General features: G+C 40.5%; 4 protein-coding genes across 4 annotated transcripts; 1 reads left to right on the top strand and 3 right to left on the bottom strand.

Annotated features, from left to right (window-relative positions):
- Positions 1-707: 707 nt before the first annotated feature.
- Positions 708-6,387, bottom strand: LOC113163231 (cytochrome b-c1 complex subunit 2, mitochondrial). The gene is made up of 14 exons (XM_026361667.1): positions 6,263-6,387; positions 4,687-4,791; positions 4,443-4,592; positions 4,086-4,150; positions 3,913-3,969; positions 3,691-3,815; positions 3,229-3,326; positions 2,989-3,046; positions 2,563-2,658; positions 2,278-2,477; positions 2,092-2,172; positions 1,904-1,980; positions 1,620-1,773; positions 708-1,021 (listed from the first exon to the last, which is right to left on the bottom strand). Exons 1-14 carry the CDS (start codon positions 6,293-6,295, stop codon positions 938-940), a joined length of 1,383 nt encoding a protein of 460 aa, XP_026217452.1. The 5' UTR covers positions 6,296-6,387; the 3' UTR covers positions 708-937.
- A 211-nt stretch (positions 6,388-6,598) lies between these two features.
- si:ch211-256e16.3 (kelch-like protein 20) lies at positions 6,599-11,378 on the bottom strand. Its single transcript, XM_026350702.2, has 12 exons — positions 11,288-11,378; positions 10,686-10,997; positions 10,340-10,474; positions 10,063-10,254; positions 9,636-9,779; positions 9,194-9,380; positions 8,845-8,991; positions 8,600-8,728; positions 8,163-8,339; positions 7,924-8,070; positions 7,664-7,829; positions 6,599-7,523 (listed from the first exon to the last, which is right to left on the bottom strand). The coding sequence occupies exons 2-12, from the start codon at positions 10,974-10,976 to the stop codon at positions 7,367-7,369; spliced, it is 1,872 nt and encodes a 623-aa protein (XP_026206487.1). The 5' UTR covers positions 10,977-10,997; positions 11,288-11,378; the 3' UTR covers positions 6,599-7,366.
- An 889-nt stretch (positions 11,379-12,267) lies between these two features.
- On the bottom strand, positions 12,268-15,128 carry anks4b (ankyrin repeat and sterile alpha motif domain containing 4B). The gene is made up of 2 exons (XM_026350726.1): positions 14,948-15,128; positions 12,268-13,534 (listed from the first exon to the last, which is right to left on the bottom strand). Exons 1-2 carry the CDS (start codon positions 15,106-15,108, stop codon positions 12,397-12,399), a joined length of 1,299 nt encoding a protein of 432 aa, XP_026206511.1. The 5' UTR covers positions 15,109-15,128; the 3' UTR covers positions 12,268-12,396.
- A 634-nt stretch (positions 15,129-15,762) lies between these two features.
- On the top strand, positions 15,763-21,791 carry LOC113155968 (peroxisomal membrane protein PMP34). Its single transcript, XM_026350736.1, has 9 exons — positions 15,763-16,079; positions 16,168-16,228; positions 16,614-16,680; positions 16,987-17,141; positions 17,578-17,694; positions 17,794-17,939; positions 18,141-18,236; positions 19,157-19,239; positions 19,332-21,791. The coding sequence occupies exons 1-9, from the start codon at positions 16,005-16,007 to the stop codon at positions 19,477-19,479; spliced, it is 948 nt and encodes a 315-aa protein (XP_026206521.1). The 5' UTR covers positions 15,763-16,004; the 3' UTR covers positions 19,480-21,791.
- The last annotated feature ends 7 nt before the right edge of the window (positions 21,792-21,798 follow it).

Below are 21,798 nucleotides of genomic sequence, written 5' to 3' on the forward strand. Positions count from 1 at the left end.
TTTTTTTCTGGTTTGTTTTTTAAAATATTTCCATTGTAAATTGCTGTCTTCCATAGTTTTTCTTCTAGTTATTGTGTGAAATGTGTAGACCTGTTTCAAAACATTTTGTGAAATATTACCTCAGATGCTCTCTTGTGCTTTGTTTTGTGATGTATTCGTTTTTTTTTAAAATTATGTTTCCTGATGTATTACTTTGAGTTTTTAACGTCTTTTTTTGCATTAAAGCTTACATAAAGCATGTTCCTTAACAATGTGACTCTTAAAAGTAGAGCTGAAATGAGTCGTTCAATCATTTTGCCCACTGACAGAAAACCAATTTGTTTTACAGTAAATCTATTTTTTAACTAAAGCAACAATTTTGAATGCGCATACTTTTGCTCATCAATTATAACACTGTTTCACAGTATATATTTTTTTCATTAAATTTAAAATGTACATAATAGTTATTGCATCATTGTTATATCTGCAAAGCAAAACCAAGGTTGTAGAAGTTAAAATTTACAATATTCAACAATATACTCAATCCTGCAAGTCATCTTTGTGCTTTAGGGTCCCCCTGTTGGTTAATGAATGGAACGGTGTATTTAAGTGATTCAAATACTGCCTCCTCTAACATCCTTTTTAACCTTCACGCTCCTGCTACTACAGTAAAACCTACAGTACAGTACCTCTGGATTCACTCCAACACACACATTCAAACACCAATCAGCTGTTATTTCTGCCGTCACTTTAATTTACATAGGTATACAGTTAAATCCCAGAAGACAAAAATCCCAGAAGAAACGTTGCATAATGATTCTCTGGCTCTGTTGGTGCTTATACACACTACAAATCATTGCAGACATTTAATCGTTGAAGGAGGTTGTATGAGGTCTTCTTTGCTTTTGAAGCGACCAGGCACAACATGCCCAAATAAAATGAATGGTTCTTTGTATTTTCATACTTCATCCACAAATGGCGTGTTAACAAGGTTTCCGCTAGCTGCCATGGTCTTCTTGCCATCCACAAATTTTTTTGCAGCCTGTAAAGAAAGAACACATACTGTCATATCTTCAGTTTTAGAGGTGTGAGAGACAAAAAAGTGAAGTTTCTGTGACTACATGTTTGTTTTTGTTTCATTAATTACTAATTATTAAACACACAAATATGCACTGTATAGTAGAGTTGACAGGTTTTGCATATTTTACATACTGTGTTTGTAAAAATGCAATCTGATCTATGAAATGCCTACTTGTCCTTTTAAAGAACAAGTTTATTTGTCTCTTTATTAATGAAAAATGGAGAAAAACAGTGTGACATAATTAGATTATTATCACTCTAAACCATCCCTGAAGTAACACCTTAGCTGTAAAATGTGGCTCCAAGTGGAGAAATTGAGGAAAAAGGTAAGGCTGTGATTTCATAAGGCAAATGTGTTACAGAAACAATACAGAGACGGAATCAAATGATTCAATAGGGACACCACAAAAAAAAAAATCAATCACAATACATTTTTAATTATATATGAGTTGGTCAGACCCCACATGGTTTAGTTAATATTGACGCTACAGACTGTCCCATCATCACCTTCTGACTTCAGTATGATGTACGGTAATTCCCTCTACAGTGAACACACTCACCTTGACCACATCATCTTGAGTGACAGCATCTATGGCCTGGAGAACAGTTTCAGGGAGCTGGTATGCTGCAGCGTTCAGAGCCTGAGCACCAACCTCCTCGATCAGGCTCTCAGAGCTCTCTAGTGACATCAGATACTCCACTTTCGCCTGGTTCCTGTGCAGAGACACAAACAAACAGCACCTATTCTTTTAAACTGTCTTTAAGCACAGCAGCTCAGTGAGAACACCATCTGTAACACGTGTTCCTGCTATACTGTAAAACTGCTGCTTCCCAGTGAACTAACTTAGCTCTGGTGAAGTCAGCCTGTGACACATTTCCCTCCGCCAGACCTCTCACTTGAGCAATGGCAGCTTTGATCACCTACACAGAAGACAGCAACAAGCAGCAGTTCAGTGAAATGCAGATTATAGCATCTTTGTACATTTTAAATGAGGTTACATTTGTCTTGGAATAAGTGAATTTGGCAGTCACCTCTCCTGCAGAGTCAGCTTGTGCAATGGTATAGACGCCAAACAGGCCAGAGTCAGAGTATGAGGCATTAAAGGCTGTGGCCTGAAACAAAATCCAAAGTCATCTGCGTTTATAACTAAAGAAACACAGTAATCCAGAATAAAAACAAATGCTAAATAACTTTTTTATATTTCTTTATTAACTCACATCAAATGGCTGAGTGGTAGCTTTGGCGATGCCCTGGCTCAGTTTGCTGGTGATGTTTGAGCCCCTCTTTACATGTGGCCCGGCCCCCAGGATCCTTTGCAGCACACTGAAGGCGTTAGCCTCTGCACTACCTGACACACCACCTTCACTGACAATCAGTGCATGGACTAGTTTGTCGTTGTTCTGCACCCGCAGCTCACCTGCACACATAAACATTACACCACTATGACAATAACATAGTGATCATTCTTAAGTGTAATATGGTTATTAAACACAAGCTTTTACCTCCACGGTACACAGATTTAACGGCAGGGGCTCCAAGTCCGCTGCGGGCGCTCAGGAGACCCTCACCCAACTGCCTCAGGACAGAGTGCTGCACACCTGGTATCATATACGTCACATAATTCCAACTTTAACAAACAAAGTGGAACACAAGCATCTTATCTTTTCCAGAATAAAAACTTTATAACACAAAGTTAATAACATGACATATTGCCACACAGGCATGCCAAAACGTGCAGCATTTGCTTGCACGTACTGTACACATGGCAAAACTATTAATTTTACTGTTATTTACTTCGATAAAACTGATATGAAAGAGGAACAACTAGTCATTAGTAAAATAAAGCCTTGATAAACGAACCTTTAAAAGGAAGGAGAGCAGCTGTGGTGAATCAATAGTCTGAATAGACAGCAGTAGTAAACACTCACCTAGTCCTACGAGAGCAACTCTGCCGGTGGTGAAATTGTCTTCAACAAACGACTGTAGCTACAGGGACAGAATAAGGAGGAGGATGTAAGAGCTATGTCCAATCTAACAAATTCTGAACTCGATATTGATGTGTCATTGCTAACTTCAAAAAGGTAGAGAATGACTCATAACTGGCAACAGATTTCCACCAACACCACGCATTTAACTATTTCTATGCAGTAAAAATACAGTAACATTACCTGTTCAGGGGAGATACGACCAACCATGTAGTCAGGGCAGTACAGAGAGTTACACAGGGCGGATTTGTACGCAGCTTCGTGCAACTTCTCAATGACCCCTGCAGGAAAAAATGAAGGAGAGACCTGATATTCAGCTGGGCATCCAAGAGGTTGATCCAAGGGATTGAACTAAAATCATGCTCCACATGTGTGCCAGTCCCAGTGAGAACGAACAGCTACATGTGGCTTTTGATTTATTGTTTTGGGAGCAAAAACAACTCCAGCAAATGATGGACCTACGCTTGACAGATATGTTCAGTATTGCTTTTTGATGATGTTGGCTTTGGCTTTGGAGATGAATAAAAAAATCGCTTGATGGAGTGCACTGAGTGACTCAAGTGCTAATGCATGATGTGACATAATGTACTTTCCATAGAGAAACTGAAAGCGGTTGGAAACTGAATGGTTGCTCTGTATACCAACCTATCTGGGGACACTGCTGAGCCAGAGCCTTGTCAACCTTCACCCTGGACGTCAATTCATCCACCTCCCATGGCCGAAACTCTTGAGCTGTGGTCACATTGACCAAAAACTCCCATAATGAATCTCTGGGCAAAAAATAAAAGACATAATGAGGCACCAACATGGATTTTTGAGTAAGTAAAAACAACATCACAGACTTTAAATGACCATAAGTGCACTTACAGGTGATCTCTCAAACAGTTTGCAGTGTAGACCATGGTCTCTCTTGATGATGTCACACTGTGGTTAAACAAAAGGCAGCTGCTTCAGTGTGGTGGGTTATGGTATTGGTTTATTTATAACACAACAAGCAGGGATTGTCTTTGTGTGCCTGTGCAGAAAGTACCCTCACTGACCTAAGGCTGCCCCCCAGTGCTTCCACACCACGACAGATCTTGAAGGCAGATGCACCCCTGGTAGTCTACAAAAACATTGAAATGTCTATGTTAAACAACTGCATGCAGTAGATGTAAGAAATGCAAATTGAGGGTGAATATTCTTCTTTAAAGACTGCAGTAAAATAAAACTGTTTCCTATTGAAATGTTCTAAAATTAAATGCTATCACTTCTACTAGTTTATCTGATGGCATCTCTGCTACAGTATTTCACAGTACCCATAAAGCTAATTGAAGACACTCATGAAAGCAATCAAGCTATTGCACAAATGGTTTCCCTGAAGTCATTACATGTTCACAAAAACATTCAGAAATTACCAAGTTTGCTGCCAGCCTCAGCACATGAGAGACACCCTGGTTTTCCGCAGTCTCATAGCGACTCCCAGCTTTCACAAACACACCCACACTGGACAACGGGGAGTAGTTCTCCAGTGATGCTATCACAAGACCGTTTGGGAGCTTGGAAACCTGAAGAAACAAACATTGCAATTTTCCTGTATTTTTCCAATTAAACAATGTTTGTTCTATATTAGTCTTATGTGTAAATGAGAGCTGTGCTTACCTGGACATTTTGAGGAGGGAGGGCTGCAGCTGCAGGCGGTTTCCAGCTTGCGAGGGGTTCACTAAGTGCTTCACGCCTCCTGGCGGCAGTGGCATAGCAACGTTTCTGTAAGAAGTGGAGACAGTAAATTTAAAACAGCTACTACTTTACCAGTGTTTCCTCTGTGAAACACCAAGACCGTGAGCCAACTTTTCTTGCTTCACGTTTTGTAAACCAGAAAGTCCACTTAAATAGAAAGAAAGATTTACTTTCTCCCTCTGGCTCAAGTCCTCCACACAGAGACATCTTAACCACTGTTTATGTTTGCTTTAAGATGTTAGCATTATTCTGTTAATGCCTATGAAATGCAAAAATGATTTGTTTTTAATCCCTCTTACTATACATGATAAGAAAGAGCTATAATGTTTGTTTAAATAATTTTTCCTTTTTCCAAACATTGCTGGATGATTTTATCTCTTATAAATGTATGAGGACGTTAGATTCTAGATTAAATTTTCCACAACATATCAGCAATTTGTAACTGTAGACTCAATGGTCTCAAGAGCTGCTTTCACATATGTGCTCACACCCTAAATATGTCCAGAGTTTACCCGGTGAGCTGCATGTGAGAATGCAAACGCCCCAGTTATTTAGCTCAGAGAGTGCATATGTGAAAACGGCTAAGTAGATATGTTGTTTTAGTGGGTAAAACTGCAACATCATGATCGATAGATTCATAATTTGCAACTCTTCTGATGACTGATTAATCTTGAAATATTTATTTTGCAGACATTACTGATTTAATCTTCTCAAATATAAAACAAATCCTGCTTTTCATTTTAGACTGAATATATTTTTTGTTCAGACAAACAAACAACTAATCAGATGGAGCTGTAGTTTTCAGCTCATCTCATCTCTTTATGATACAATACAAAAGCTGATTCTTCATTAACTTATAAAATCATAATCAGTTATTTGTTATTTATTACAAGTAACACGTCGGTGCCTGTGCACTACATGACTATTTCCATTTCTAGCATGTCAGCCTATAATAAAGTAGGAGGGTGAAACGACCCGTGGAAGTTCAGCTGCTTTGAGGCCACGACAACAAAGCCCGTGTCGTGTCAACAGAGCCTGGAGTTACTGTGATGGTCAATAAACTATCAGGATGTCACCAGACTCAAACCAAATCAAAGGTGTTGGTGGCTTAAAGACACTTTCACCAACACATTTCGGTGATGACCTTCAGGTCGAGCTAATCAAAGAACCACAAGAGTCTAAGCCAAGCGGCTAAGCTAAGTCGAACCAATAGGTTATTTTACTGCACACGTAGGACATTATCTGTCTATCAATATATGGGAATTATCCATTGAGAGTGTTTTTGTAACATTTGATCCAGCTGTAACTTATTTTACGTGATCCACTGAAATGTTAGATAAAGCTGCATGAGCTAGCCAACTAGCAAGCTAACTAGCCACAGGGCTAAATACCGCTGAATGCGGTTTTATGTTTCAGGCAGGTCGAGAACAACACCGAGCAAAGTGAACGTCCTGTCGGTTACACAGCTCAGACCAAACCGAAAAACGCCAGGACTCACGGGGAGATTGTTTAGAGCCCGGATTCCTCTCATGGCTGCAGGATCTCTCCTTCAACCGGTGCAGAATGATGGAAAAACCAATATGGCGGCAGGCTGCCGTCTTACCCACAATCCAGCGCGCCGAGCAGCCGAACAAAGACGATTTAGGATGCAAAGATGAAAAAGTTCATCCACAGTGCAACTTATTGTTGGAGACGAGAACAGCTAAAGTAAAATTAATTAACATGTTTACATCACCGCTGACTGTTTCTGTGAATTAGAAGTTTACAAATACTCTTTTTTCTGGTCTCTCAGTGCACTTCGATTAGATTATTCAGAGAAACACCCACATCAGCATTCACAGTAAAGAATTTAACATCTTTATTAGAACCCAACTGCACTTGAATTCACCAATGCATGGCACACACACACACACACACACACACACGCAAACACACACTTTACAAAAATATACTCAACATGTTACAGGTAGCAAAGACAATTATTGAGAACTTTCCAAGTGTAATTACAAAAACACTGCGCACATACAGACAGATTTTTCACAGTTAACCTTCAAAAATATGTTGAGTTCTTTGGCCCATAGAGCATCTTCTGATAAATTTGTTCTACTTTGTTTTATTTTTGTTTTTTTAAAGGTCATTCTCACAGCTAGCCACACACCAATAAATACATCACTTAATAATAATACAAAAATACACTATGTTGGCTGGGAAAAACTTCACAGATTTGAGGTGCTCAGACATAAAAAACAAACAAACAAACAAACAAAAAAACCACTCCCCTAAACATGTTCACATCATACAGCGACTTCAAACTGCTGCCTGAGTCGTCAATCAGTTACTTCAGATCATGTAGGTCAATGACGTCTCCTTTTTCGCCACACCAAAAGAGCGACTCAAGTGAGGGAGACTCACTCCACAAGCCGCCAGCGATAAATAAAAAACCCATACTACTGTTTCCAGTAACAGCTCAAACAGCGCAGTGCCTGAATCCAAGCACCACTTCTCAGCTCGCCGTTCTCCACAGCGCTGAGCTTTGCAGTGCACTGTCCCAGATAAGGGTGCAAATAATAACCAGGCAAGATTCCTCGATGAAGTCCCGACTTCAGTTGTCATTTGGAGTCCCGGGACAGCTGCTCATGTGGATGTCCTTCCTCAGCTGGAGAGACACGCAGCTGAGCCAGCTACGACTAGTAGGCATCTCCCCGACTATCTCCCACGTGTCGGTTTCGTCACAGTATCTCTCAATAGTGTCATGATATCTGCACGTGATCAGCATTGAAAAGTTGTAAATTAAAAACAGAAATACAATTTAGGAAAGTTCCTAGAATGAGTTGATAAAATCATTCCCATTGTTTGACTTTAACATGTGCAAGTACATTTTCTGGATGCCCCCCCTCACCTGTCCCAGCCTTCTTCACCTCCCAGCACAAAGATCTTTCCGTCCACCACCGCAGCTCCAGGTCTGTAGCGCCGTTCTTTCATGGGGGCACACATGGTCCACTGGTTGGTCTTGGGATTGTAACACTCCACCTTATCGGTGTTCTCCGTTGATGCGTGCCATCCGCCTAATAAGATACAAAGTAAATAAGATTTAACAGATGCGACTCCGTTTGCATTTGTGGATTATGAAGATCTGTGAAAGGTTTCAGAGCGTTATACCTATAACATAGATCTTCCCTTTGAGTGTACAAGCAGCTGAACCCGAGCGAGCGATCTGCATGGGTGCAACCTCTGTCCATACACAGGTTTTAGGGTTGTACACCTGAGCAAGATCTGTTCCATCTCCATCCTCTAGAACTGCACCACCTACCAGGAAACAGACAAACACATGGATGCATAAAACTAATCTAAAGGCTAAAAATCTATACATTTTAAATACAAAAGGAACACACACATACCAGTGACATAAAGCAGCCCGTCCAAGGCCACCACAGCAGGACTTGTGACGGCCATCTTGACAGACTCTGTGAACTGCCAGGAGTTGGTGTGGGGATTGTAGCACTCGACTGAGTCCAGGCGAGAGCGTCCCTCCCACCCTCCTACTGCATACACAAAACCATCCAGCATCACCAGCCCTGAGGAGAGGGTGGCGTGAGAATGAAGTCTATCAGAATATGTTATGTTAACAAGACAGATGCAGTAACCTACATCCGCCAACTATGAGAACTTAATACTTGACATGTCGCCACTGTTACCGGTTCTGCTTTTATTTTCACTATTCACACCCAGTTCCAACAACTAAGACAACATGAGGTACTTCAGTGATTTCAGTCCATAACTAAGAAGGAGCTGTTAAAAGGCTGTACTTTATCAAATATCAAGCCGTCAGCCTCACCTAACTCAGATCGTGCTACGTTCATGGGAGCCATCTCCATCCAGGAGTCGAAGCAGGGGTCATAACGCCACATCTCCCTGCTGGCTGAGCCATCGGGAAACTCTCCTCCAGCCAAATACAGAGTCGAGTCTACACCGAGACAGGAGGAGGAGGAATCGAAGGAGGAGAAGAGGGACGTCACTTGTCATTTCAGAGGAAACGCGATGCAGATTCATTTTTAAGTTTTAATCCTAACGCTTCCTCACCTGACACGACCAGTCCGTGCTTGCTCACAGCAAAGGGCAGGCAGGCCAGATTCTTCCACTGACTCGTCACGGGATCGAAGCTCTCGACGCTGCGCAGCACCACCTTGTCATCCTCCCCGCCAACTGTCACTATCACTTCAGCTGTCCCTGTTGCCACGGCAACGGGGGAGAGAGAAGCAGAGAGAAGTGAGACAAGATGCACAGGTCTTTGATTAGATGTTAATCTATCCAAATGATGGTGGTCTGCAGGGCTCAAACTAATCTGTTAATTAGTTTATCCATTTATTAATTAATCATTCAGTGCATCAAAAGATTCACAATCACTATATACAGATGTGAGGGTGTTTACCTGTGGACCTGCGCGGCCGTGCCCTCGGGCAGTAGAGCTCGCCGCGGCGGTCCTTTAGGAGAAGGTAGTCCTTAGCCTCAGAGATGAGCCTCTGACAGCCCTGGTTCTCTTTCACTACATCCAGGGACTCTATCATGTCGTGGAGGTAGTAGGGGCTGATGAGAGGCAGCCGGATATGCTCGAGGACCTTTGACGAGCAAAAGAAACAAAATATTTGTTTACATTTGTTGACACAGTTCAGCTTAATCACCGTTACCAAAGTTAGTTAGTGTGTGACAGCGATGACAGGCCATCCTTCATTTAAGAATGTCTTAAAGACAAACAGCTGTTGACATTTCAACCCTCAAACCCACAGACTGTACTGCACTATAGAATATTCTGGGATTTCAGGGCTAAAATCAAATCCACAGCTATAACAGACACGTTACAAAAGGAGAAAAACCTTTTCGAAGCTCTGTTTGCGAGAGGAGCATTTATTCAACCACAACATGGCCGCCTCAAACACCATTTCCTCTTTAGGCACATTGAGATGGTCGCTGGCAATGATTTCTGTCAGTTTGTCCACACACAGAGACAGAAACTCGTCCTGTGGGGGAGAAATGGGAAAATTTCAACACAATTAATAACATTCATCCACAAATGGTTGACACACAGGTGTTTAACTACCGTCAGGCGGGTCAATTATCTTTGTTAAACCCCCCACAACACTAGCACATTTAATGATCCTGTGCAGACAGCCCTGTTGGAATTAAATTAATCTTCTAATCTAGATGCGGTGACCAACATCCAGTGTTTTAAATCCCTGTGTTTCCATTAAACAATTTAGACTAAGACTACAGACGTAACATTTGGCTCCATCAGCCTCTCACCTGCTGGTAAACACTGCTGAAGTGCTCAAGAATGTAGTCCATGCTGCGTTTCTCCAGCACCTTGCAAGAATGGGCCTCAGCAAAGCAGTGAATCCCCACACAGTTCATCTCGTCCATCTGACGCTCCATAAAACGACAACAGGCCTCTCTGACAGCCATCACGTCCAGCAGGTTGGCTGCTGCCAGCAGCGCCTGGTCCAAATTCAATTTGGATTTCAGTTGCATGTTTTGTTTAGGCAGGAAGGAAAAGGAAAAAGCTGCAAAACAGGTACTTTACCTGCACATTCGCTTTAGAAATGTAGACCTCTGATGTGTAGGCGTAGCTCACCAGCATGCCAATCATCTGAGGCTCAACGCCATTGATGGCCACTCGCTCCTGTTTGGACTCTATGAGGTCGGTGGAAAACATCGCCTGAGGGGACGAAAGAAGGAAAACACACAATGTGTGATTAGGATTTTGAAGCATGTGGACGTCCACCTGAACCCGGGATGGGTTTCGAGACAGTGGGTGATTGTTGTGCATCTGTTTCCAGTCATTTTGCATGTTTTTATATTCAGGTTTGAGTTGTTTTTGGGCACATTTAGACGCCACGTCTCTCTGTGATGATGGGAGCTGTGCTCACCTGGAAGTAAGAGCTGAAAGAGGCCAGCACGATGCGATGGCAGGGGAACTCCTGACCCCCGCAGCACAGAGTCACGTCACAGAAGGCGTTGTTCAGCCGCAGGCTGTTCAGGCCCTGCAGGACGGTGCTGGGGTGCCTGGTCTCCACAAACAGGTAGTCCTCGCTGTTCAGGGAGGGCAGAGGAGCGGCGGAGGCGGCGGCGGCGGCGCTGGGGTCCTCCTGGACCGGGAAGGTGACGTTCATCGTGGACGGCGAGGACACACCAGCGTTGACAGCAATGATTTCAGCCATGTCTCACATCGCTAGGAAAACCTGGGAGGTAAAGCAGAGCCAGTCAGGACGACTCAAAACTAAATAACCCAGCACAGTTGCTCATGCAAATAGTTTATGAATCAAAGTGTTGAGGAAGCCACGAGCCGGAGAGCAGCTGAGATTGTCTATTAACTGCTCACTAATGAGGCTTAGCACAGATGCAGCAGCTTGGCGGCGCAAACGAGCTGTTTTCTGTCGAGTTGAACTAATCGGTCGATTCAGGAAGAAACCTGCAGTGTTCAGAGAAGCGAAATGAACCGCTCAGTAGGTTTAACAGCGATAAATATTACCTGTGTGACATAATCGTGACTACCCCACGGTGCAAACACACTCTCCCACATAAATACAGTGACGCTCCGATGGGAACTCCTCTCACCGGAAGTCCCGCCCTCCTCCAAAGTTAAGGTCGAGATGATTCCCATCCGACCACTTCCGGCTTTTTTTTTTTGTTTGTTTGTTTTCTTTGTTTTGTTTAAAGGACGAGTCCAAATTTTTAAAACTTCTTTTAAACAATAGTCAATTGTCCCAGGTTTGCTTGCTGAAACAATCCGGACTGGCTCTCACAAGATGCTCTGCTGATCCGCAGGGGTGTAAGTACTAAATGAGGTTTTGATGTACTTGTACTTCACTACAGGTCAGAGGGAAATATTCTATTTGTACTCCACGATTTACAGTATTTATAGCTTTAGTTACTAGTTAAAAGTTAGCTAATGATTGATGTATTATTACTGATTTACTACTTGTCAGTACATAACGTGATTCAGCTCTGCCTTTATCAGCTGCCAGTGACAAAGATCTTCATCCTTAATTTTGGATGAATCATTAATTATAATTTTCAACAGATTTATTTCCCAGCCACACACACACAAAATACACACAAACACACAATACACACAAACACACACATGCATTCACTGGAAACATTATTTTGCACATTTTATTTATTTGTTATGTTGTTAAATGTCAAAATAATAATAATAATAATAAACAAAAAACAGCATAACCAAATCAGGCACGGTACCAAACCATAAAAACAAAACTAATATTGTTGTCTATGCAGCAATAATGTGGAGTATCTGACAATGTGTTATTTGTATTTTCTTTAATTATAATAATGATCTCTTTTTCAATCAGGTTTCCTGTCATGCTGTTTTTTACTTAGAGTTATAAAATGAAGTGTATTCTAAAATGAACAGTAGTGTGTAAACAGAGCATGGTAGAGTAATATTTCAAATTCCATAAAGAAGAGATTTAAAATGTGGGGATTGGTTTTATAGAAAAATGTTGTTTGTACAGAAAATCAAAGTTTTTCAATCAGTATGGAGCCTCTTTACAAAAGATTCACATGCATTTAAATTTTCAAATAGAATTATAACCAATATTTTCATATTTAATTGGATCACAAGCAGCTGTCCATTATCCTGCCAGGAGTCTCAAGTACGTTCTTTCTGCGGGCGACAGCTTCCAGGATCTTCTTCCTGGGTCCCAGCTGGATGCGAATGCCTTTCAGGTCTTCATCAGAGCAAAGCATGAGTGCCTCCAAATCCAGGTGTTCTCTGTTGAAGGCGATGGCGAATTCTGGCAGGGAGATAGCAGACAGGAACGCTTCCAAGGGAGATGTTTCTTCATCTTCATCATCCAAGCCCAGGTCTTCCTGTTCCCAGGGCAGGTCTGCGTCGCCAGTCCCCTCAAAGCCAGCAACATCTTCCTCTGCCTCTAACAAGTTGTTATGAACCAGGTAGCCGAGACTTTCATTGTTCCCACTGGGGACATCGTCTGACTCCACACCCATCTTCTTCATAAAAATCAGACCCCCAAGACCAGGCCGGTTGAAGATGGACTGTTTGACATGGCCTGGTTCTTCTTTGTCATTATCGTCATCTTCGAATCCTGCCATTCCTTCATCATCTGATATGTCCTCGTCCTGCTCGTTGAACACATCCAGAAACTCTGGCTTCTCTGGGTTTCCGTTATCCGGTTTGTGGAAAATAACATTTCCATCTCCTCCTGGTCTCTGCAGTGTGCCTTTGGCTTTCACTCCAAACGTCTTCTGGAGTGTACCTTTGAGGGTGATTTTACGGGAGCCAGATTTCTCAGCAGCAGTGAGCTTGGAGTACTGCTCGCCAACACCAGACATGGTACCACCGTTTGAGAAGGACGAGGCCATGCTCGCCTCTGAGACAGACCCAGTGCTGCCTGCTCCGTGGTACATTTTATCCATCTTGCTCTGGTGTCTCTTCTTCACCTTCTCGCAGAGTTTCACTCGTTTTTCTGCTTCTTTCGTTGCTTCCTTCTTTAGATTGGCGACCTTCTTTGGGTTCTGGATGGTCTGCTGGGAGGCAGCAGCGTCGAGGAAGCGCACGCAGTCCATGCGGTCACGTGAAGCAGCAACGTCCATGGCTGTGTGGAATTCATTGTCCAGTGCGAAAAGGTTGGCGCCAAAGTTGACAAGGAAGCTGAGGATGTGCATGTGGCCATTAGCTGCAGCATGGTGCAACGGCGTGTTTCCCCATATGTCACTTCTGTTAGGGTCTCCTCTGTGGAACAAAGGAAAAGAAAAATATGATTTTTTCTACACTGCATGATACGTGATCTATCCAATTCATGAAACATCAAGCCAACAATTAGTTAACGGAGCTTAACATGAAGACTGGAAACCGGTAGAACCAGCTAACTTAGATTCTGGCCAAAGGTAACCGACACTTCTAAAGCTCCCTACTACACATAATATATCTTATTAGTTTAATCTAAGAGTCTAAAAACTAAAATTAGCCATCTGAGGGAGATCAGACCATTTATTGTCAGGGAGCAGTGACTTCCTACAGTTGTTGGTTGCTGGGCAATTAATTGTGGTCAAGAAGTAGTGGGCCAACCTATCTCACACTGATATGTCGTTATCACACTTTAAATATGGAATAAACAAAAAAGATATGGTGTTAATTTATTGCGCTTTAAACGTGTGTAAGTGGATTTTGTTAGCTTTGAACAGAACCAGGCAAGCTGTTTTAATTATTCTTATTAAGCTAAGTTAGCTAATTTAGTTAATTTAATCCATAATAACCAGGTGGTTATTAACCACCTGACAGTGCGTAGAGCTTCTTTGGATTTTACAGCACAAATATTGTAAAAAAATTGTAAATTAAAGTAAATTTTAGAGCCCTGCCAGTTACTTCTACTTTGGAGTACTACTAAGTATTTAGTTGGTGTATATTGTAGTGCTGCCACCTCTTAACATGGCTGAAGGTAATTGGTAAGCTATTAAGAATGTAAGTCCTCCATCTCAGTGCCTTATTGTTACAGCCATAAAAGTCCTGAATACTGTAACAGCAACTGCTGACCATAAATCCCATTTGGTTATTACCAAAGCCAAAATGCCTATGTGATAATAAACCCTAACCCTGGCCTCATAACTCTCCGTCTCCCTGAAACTGAAACGTGAAATGTTTTTCAGTGAAATGTCATTGTTAATTTCAGCCTGGCATTTTGTTGAACTGAAAAGGGGATGGAGGTGGTGTTGATGGGAACAGATGAAGGCCTCTTTTGTTTCACAAGATGGCTTTGGCTGATTAAACATTTGGACCAGCTACTGTGGTAGAGAGTAGCCTAAAGAGTGGAATGTTTTAGCTCATTACATTGTAGTGGGCGATGCGAACACCAACACCATGATATCAAAACCCAGGCAAAGCTGGTTCCTAACCAGAACCAGGCACAGTATATGAAACACTGGTAAAACTAATTCGACAATAATGTAAAGCTTTGCTCTGTGAGTACGTTTTACTGTCATACTGCTTCATTAAAATGTCTGATCAGTCCCTGTCAGGCCCGGCCTACTTTCCAAGGGGCCTCAACATATTTCAGTGAAGTACAGGACAATAAAGTATAAACCGGTTATTTGAGTCTAGACAAAATGTGAGATTAAACACATTCAGAAGGAAGTGTGTCATGCTTACTCTCTGCTGCAAATGAGCTGAAGAGCATCCACATGTCCATGGAAAGCAGCCAGTATGGTGGGAGTCATGCCATCCTCATCCGCAGTGTTCAGGTCCTTTCTTGTGGCCTCCTTCAAAAGGTCCAAGTTTCCATCAATCGCTGCTTTGTGGTACCTAGGCATCTTTTAAGAACCAAAAAAAAAAAAAAAAAGAAAACACAGAATGGTTCAAACAAATCTCCCACTGTCTTTCACTTTTCCCCCCTTACTCCTGTCAGACGCCCAAGACTGACACGTCTGCAGACTCGAGCAAACAAAGTGATGACTGGGCGTCAACATATCAGCAGCTCGCAGCCATAAAACAAAAGCAAAGTCCAGTTCCCTGATGTCAGCTGCACCACTGCAAGCTCACCATCATCAGTCTTTTAAGCATTAGTTATGAAAAGAGGAATCACAGCTAAAAGTTAAGTGTTGCTTATTAATATTATTAGTTATTAATTTAAGCCAAGGTTGTTGGGTTGTTTACTAAAATTCCTCGTAGTTTTACTTTTAATAGCTGTCACATAAATGTAGAAACATGCATCTCATTTATAGAGTTGATTAGAAGTAGAAACCAGCATGTGGTCAAATTAATATTTAAATGGTACATTACTTAAAAAGTGCTAAACTAGATTAAACCATGGCTATTTTGTTAGTGTGCACTTGTGGTTAAAAATATTAAGGCAATGAAATTTAATATATCTTTGAATTGTTTTTTAGATCCCGCTCCACCCGTCCAGCAGGTGGCGGTAACGCGTCTCTCTGGCCGGATAGAGGCCACAGAAGAAGTCGCCTCTCACACGGACCAATGAATGGAGACCGGGAAGAAACGCAGCTCGACGCTTCTCTCCCTGCATCGTTTTCTCTTCCTGGTCGCCTTCTAGCTTAAAAAACACAATGGAGTTGTAGCTGTGGAGAGCTGGAAACTCCTCAGCCATTTCCACAGCCAGAAAAACCGGACCGACCACTCGCTGTCTTCCCCCCCGCGGCGCTCCGCGGTTACTTCCCGGTGTTCAGCGTGAGCGGGAGACGCTGCAGAGATGTCCGACAACGGTGGCTCGGCTGTCGGCCTTCTGTCCTACGAGACGCTGGTCCATGCTGTGGCAGGTGCAATGGTGAGTGGACATGTAAAGTGTTTAAATGGAGAGGGAGTGAGCTTTTTTCAACACATTTAGTGTTTTTACGCTGTGTTTGGTCTTTTAGGGGAGCATGACAGCTATGACTGTCTTCTTTCCTCTGGACACAGCCAAAAGCAGACTGCAGGGTGAGTTGAACGAGTTTAGTGGGAGTCTGACTGCAGCCCACTCATCTTCTCTTTCACTTTTTATGTTTTATTATTCTTTAAAGCTAATTTAAGTTACCATCTATCAAGCTACCAGTATATACTACTTTCCTCACTATATACTAATCATATAATGAAGAAAATGTTAGATAGAACCAGCAGGAATGAAGTATAAATTATTATAAATCAGTCTTGGTATTGCTTTATACTGTGTGTTTGTAATGTTATTTTTATTGTGACACTCTGCTCATCAAAGGTTCTGTATAAATGAATGTTTCACTAACTTACTTCTGTCCTTTAAACTCCTTAAACCCAGTTCGTTACTCATTGTTCATTAATTCTTGCTACTCTTGTGTTTGACTTTTAGTGGATGAGAAGCGAAAGTCCAAGTCCACTCCGGTTATCCTGGCTGAGATTGCAAAGGAAGAAGGCTTGTAAGTATGATTTTGTGCCATACTGTCACTGAAGTTTCATCTATACTTTGAATCAAGAACCACTAATGATAGGCAGTTTTAATCAAAAGTACCCCAGGGTAGTGCAGGATTATTGTTCAGTCAAAACAAGCATAAATATGTTTATTTGACATTATTATAGACCAAATGATTATTTAAAGAAAAAACAAACAGTAGATTAATCAATAATAAAGACACCAGTCCGTTAATATTACCAGCTTATTTGTGTTTAAATGGCAATGTGACTGAACTCTCACTATTTAAATGATTCTCCACCACTTCTCCCAGTCAGTCTCTGTACAGAGGCTGGTTCCCCGTCATCTCCAGCCTCTGCTGCTCCAACTTTGTTTACTTCTACACTTTTAACTCGCTGAAGAAGGCGATGGTGTCGGGTCGGGGCAAGTCCAGACCCAGCAAAGACCTGCTCATGGGGATAGCATCAGGTAAATACACATACAGAAAAACTAAAAATGATTGTCCTATCAAGTACTAAAACTGAAACTAAGATTTAAAGGTAATTTCTTTGTGCATTACCTACTACTTGTGCATTGAGTACTGTAAAGAATTCACTACTAGCACAGACAAACTACATTTACCATGTAATTCTGGATTAATCTAATACTTGGGTAGCTTCCTGTTAACAAAAGTTTGACCAAGTTCGAACAGTCTTGTATATGTAGTCCATGAACCTAGCATATTTCCCAATTAGTACTGACCAGCCTTCACCCCTAAGTTTGATGTGGATGAAGGACAGTTTCCTCAATATGTAGATCATGAACCCAACATGTTTGTAATTAGTACTTCTCAATCAAGTGCTATAAGCTGTTTTAACTGTGTGTTTTTTTTGTTTGTTTGTTTGTTTGTTTTTTGTTCATGCAGGGGTGGTAAACGTGCTGCTGACTACTCCCATGTGGGTGGTCAACACTCGACTGAAGCTGCAGGGGGCAAAGTTCAGAAATGAAGACCTGCAGCAGACCCAGTACAGGGGCATATTTGGTGTGTGAGATATATATCTGTATTATAGTTTTAGCTTTTGTTACTACACAATTGTAAAACACTGCTGTCTATATATACTGTATATGATTTCTGTTTTAGATGCCTTCTCACAGATCATAGCTAATGAGGGATTGGGAACTCTGTGGAACGGCACTCTGCCCTCTCTTATCCTCGTCCTCAACCCGGCTGTACAGTTCATGTTTTATGAGGCCATGAAAAGGAAGGCAGGCAAGGGAGGGAGGAAGGTGAGGGGACTCGGAAAATACACATAATGATACGTAATGTTGTTGTCACATGTGATAGGTGATCACTTTTTGTTAAGAATGACCTACATTATGTTTAATAGTTATATTGCATTGCTGGGTAAACTATATTGCTATAGTTTAATATGACAGTTACTGAAACCACTGGTAATGAGCAAATTTAATTTTTATGTCTACCCACAGATATCATCAGCAGAGATCTTTCTAATCGGAGCCATTGCCAAGGCCATTGCTACCACTGCAACATATCCTCTTCAGACAGTTCAGGCAATTCTGAGGGTAAACGCTAATAAACTTTAATCCTTCTGTTTGCTTTCCACTAGTTCTTGACTTGAGATATTCAATACCTTTCTTATTGACAATAAACCTTATGAAGGACAAAAAAAAACAAAACATCAAATCTGACTTAAAATAATTTCCTGTGTAGCCGAAGCCTGACACATCTTATTACTTTGTGCCACAGACTTGAAGATGTCGTCCTGAAACTATTAAAACACATAAATAAATCACACTGTTACACTGGGCAAAATTACTGTAGCTGGACAAAAACACAGCTGGTTGCCAGGCAGCTCTTTCTTGGGTTGAACCAGTTGCCTAGTAACCTACAGTATGAAGAGTCCACAAATAACTCAGCACATTAATCCTCGTAGAAATGTGACTCACTTTGTTCTGAGTTTACTACGTTGCATTTGAATCTGCAGTATCTAAATTGCTCCACTAAAATCTACTTTAACGGTCTGTGGTTTCATTAGAGCAACAAATGTGTCCAAGAAATACACAGTTGATTCCTATCTTTAATAGTATAATAACTTAAGCTAAGTTTTTATTTTTAAATAAATAAAATAATTTAGTAGTACAAATGCCACACACAGTGGCATTGATGGATTTGGTTTCAAAGGATGTATTAGCAACAAAAAGAATCTTGAATATTTTTCCAGCCACATTTTAATATTATGCATGAAATCTTTGTGTTTTAGCTTTCAGATTTAAAAATACAGAATATAAGTGCATAATGGTTCAATACATTTTCACCTTTTTATAGCACAAAGGTGGATCTTTCAAAAGAAAAACCTAATAAAATCTATTGTACACTTATTATAGAGTATAGAGACTTTATTCACAATCTCATGATAATCTCAGTTCTTTAACAGCACTTCCAGTGATTAAACCATCAAACCTGCTTCATGTTTTCTTACCAGTTTGGCCAGTACAAAGGTGACGGCAAAGGCGGCGTGATTGGAAGCCTCTCGAACATTTTGACTCTGCTAATGGACAGAATCAAGTGAGAGCAGAATGTAACTACAAATACATAATATACACTGCTAAAAAGGTTTTAACAAATGGTCATTAATATGTCTGTTCTCTATGTTACAGGAGGAATGGTTTTCTTGGTTTGTACAAAGGCTTGGAGGCAAAGCTGCTCCAGACAGTATTGACAGCTGCTCTCATGTTTGTTGTATATGAGAAGATCACTGCTGCTACCTTCAAAGTCATGGGCATTAACAAGACACTGAAGCAGTGAGCATGCATCTACTTGAATACAGTACTGCATTGGTAGCAGTAGTAGTACGTTTTGGTAATTGTATCAGTCTCATAAATGGTCTAATAAGAGATGGCTTTAGATTCGCACACAAGCCTAAAACATGCATCATAACCAAATTCTTCAGACTTCAGTGATTCATTGAATGCAGAATTGATGTAGCACCAGTCTTAATGAAATAGATCATGTGGAGGTAAACTGAATCTGAGAGTACCTTAATTTGCAGAAAAAGACAAATGTCATCCTTATGTCATTCCTTATAATTCAGATAAATGAAATTCTATCAGCTTTTTAACACTAGTTTGGAAGAACGCATTATAATATAAAGACTTTGAGATTTGACAAAGAGACTTATTCACTTTCTTCCAAGAGTTAGGTGAGAAGATTTGTATCAGTTCTTGTCTATGCACCAAATATAAATATAAATTAATTTAATTTAATAATTTCAGCTGTCATTGGTTAGCTTCTGGAGGAAATAATCAAAGTGTGAGGGACCAGGAACAATTAACAAAATTAGTGTACTGGCACTTCTGACTTTTCAAGTAACATGTAACTTTCTTGTTTAATTAAAAACCTAAAAATACAGCTAATCAGGGTCTCTACTGGTTGCCAGGAAACTGTTACTTGGTTGGAATCAGTTGCCCAGCAACCTGTGGAGACTCGGCATTAGATGGTTCAGATAACAGGCACCACAGTGCTGTTTATCATCTAGCTCTGTCTCTATTTCTTAATTAGAAGCAATGTTACCTGAACCATGAATATAATACTTCATACAGTGTGAGATGACAGGTAAATTAGGTTATAGCCACAATTAAATCAACAAGAGTGATTAACACTGGATGAAATGTAAATGATCAGATAAGCAGAATTTAACAAGAAGCTGTGGAAACAATAGAAATATTAAAATGGGTTAGGGTTAGTTATACTGAAGACGAGAATTACAAGGGTCTTATCGAATGTGTTGCTTTATGCCTTATGATGAAGCTGATTCTGATGCACATAAAGTGTTTTTTGTTCACTTAATGCCTCATAAAGCTAGCTGCATAGCCCTATTTCCAGACTTTTGCTAAGACAAGTTGGCTGGTGTAAGTGATATCAATATTGTTTTTGAAATCTCTGCAGGAAAGTGAATGTATTATTTTGCAAAATGTCAAACTAACTAATGACTTATGTCATTATTACACATGAGCATATACAATAACAAAACTTGTGAAATGGAGGAAAGGGTAGAGCTGTCAGTCATATTTCTATACATTTGTGTGCACTTATAGTTTTGATTTTATTAATTAAGTTTAAATTAATTTAAAGTGAGAATGAAAACCTAACCCTACAAAGAAAATTTAGAGACACGTGCACAAACCCTAAATTATACCAGAAAATGTAATTAGTACTGAGATATGTAGTAATTGCTGTAATGACGATGTTTTAGTCAAACCCATGATGCACTGAACTATCTGTTTACAGTCTTCATAATTGTTTGGGTCAGTATGAACACTTGTCATGCTATATTATTTATGTCACTGTTCTCTTTAATAGTATAAGTTACAGTATTTGTTTATCACAGTGCTCTTTATCTGAACGTATCTGGACGTTTCTGATGGAACGATCTGACATTTCATTTATTCCTCGTGCTGCCGTCAACACTTTCAGTGTTTGCATTATTAATACTCATTAATAAGTGCTGGTGGTGTAGGTTACTATGGAGTAGGGGGAATGTTAACAGATTACCAAAAATTAATTTACTAAATTTTAGCTCCTCTCCATTAAGTTTAATTACATGAACTTCACAACTTTCAGCACTCTCTGCCAACTCATACAGAAACTGTCCACAATTTAGTTTCATGTTTTAATAAAAGTCTATTAAGACAGGAAATCGAGACTGCTAGAAGAGAGTATTATTACTGAAATAAATCTGAGCGCAGCAGATGTGTGAAAAAGCAGAAAGCTGTGAACCATGATGATCTTCAAGAAGGAGGGACTTTAGCTTAATTTGTTCATTAGAACTAGTCCAATCCTGGTCAATGTCTCTCTTTTGGTTATAAAATAACAGCAAAGACAGATATCTGAACAGGTAACGGCACTGCCATGGGTATTATTTACTATTTTCTTGTTTTTGCTTGTCTCAACAGTTTACATGAACACATTTTGTAACTGCTAATGTAATATATGCTTGAAATGATCTTGAATTTTAAACATACTGTTTTGTTATTTTGTTTCAATTAACACAATACTGTTACTGGTATGTAAATGATTGCCATAACCAGGAACTATTAAAGTTTGAGAAACAATACTGACACCAAA

The sequence above is a fragment of the Anabas testudineus genome, chromosome 8 (assembly GCF_900324465.2).
Source record: "Anabas testudineus chromosome 8, fAnaTes1.2, whole genome shotgun sequence".
NCBI classification, from domain to species: domain Eukaryota; kingdom Metazoa; phylum Chordata; class Actinopteri; order Anabantiformes; family Anabantidae; genus Anabas; species Anabas testudineus.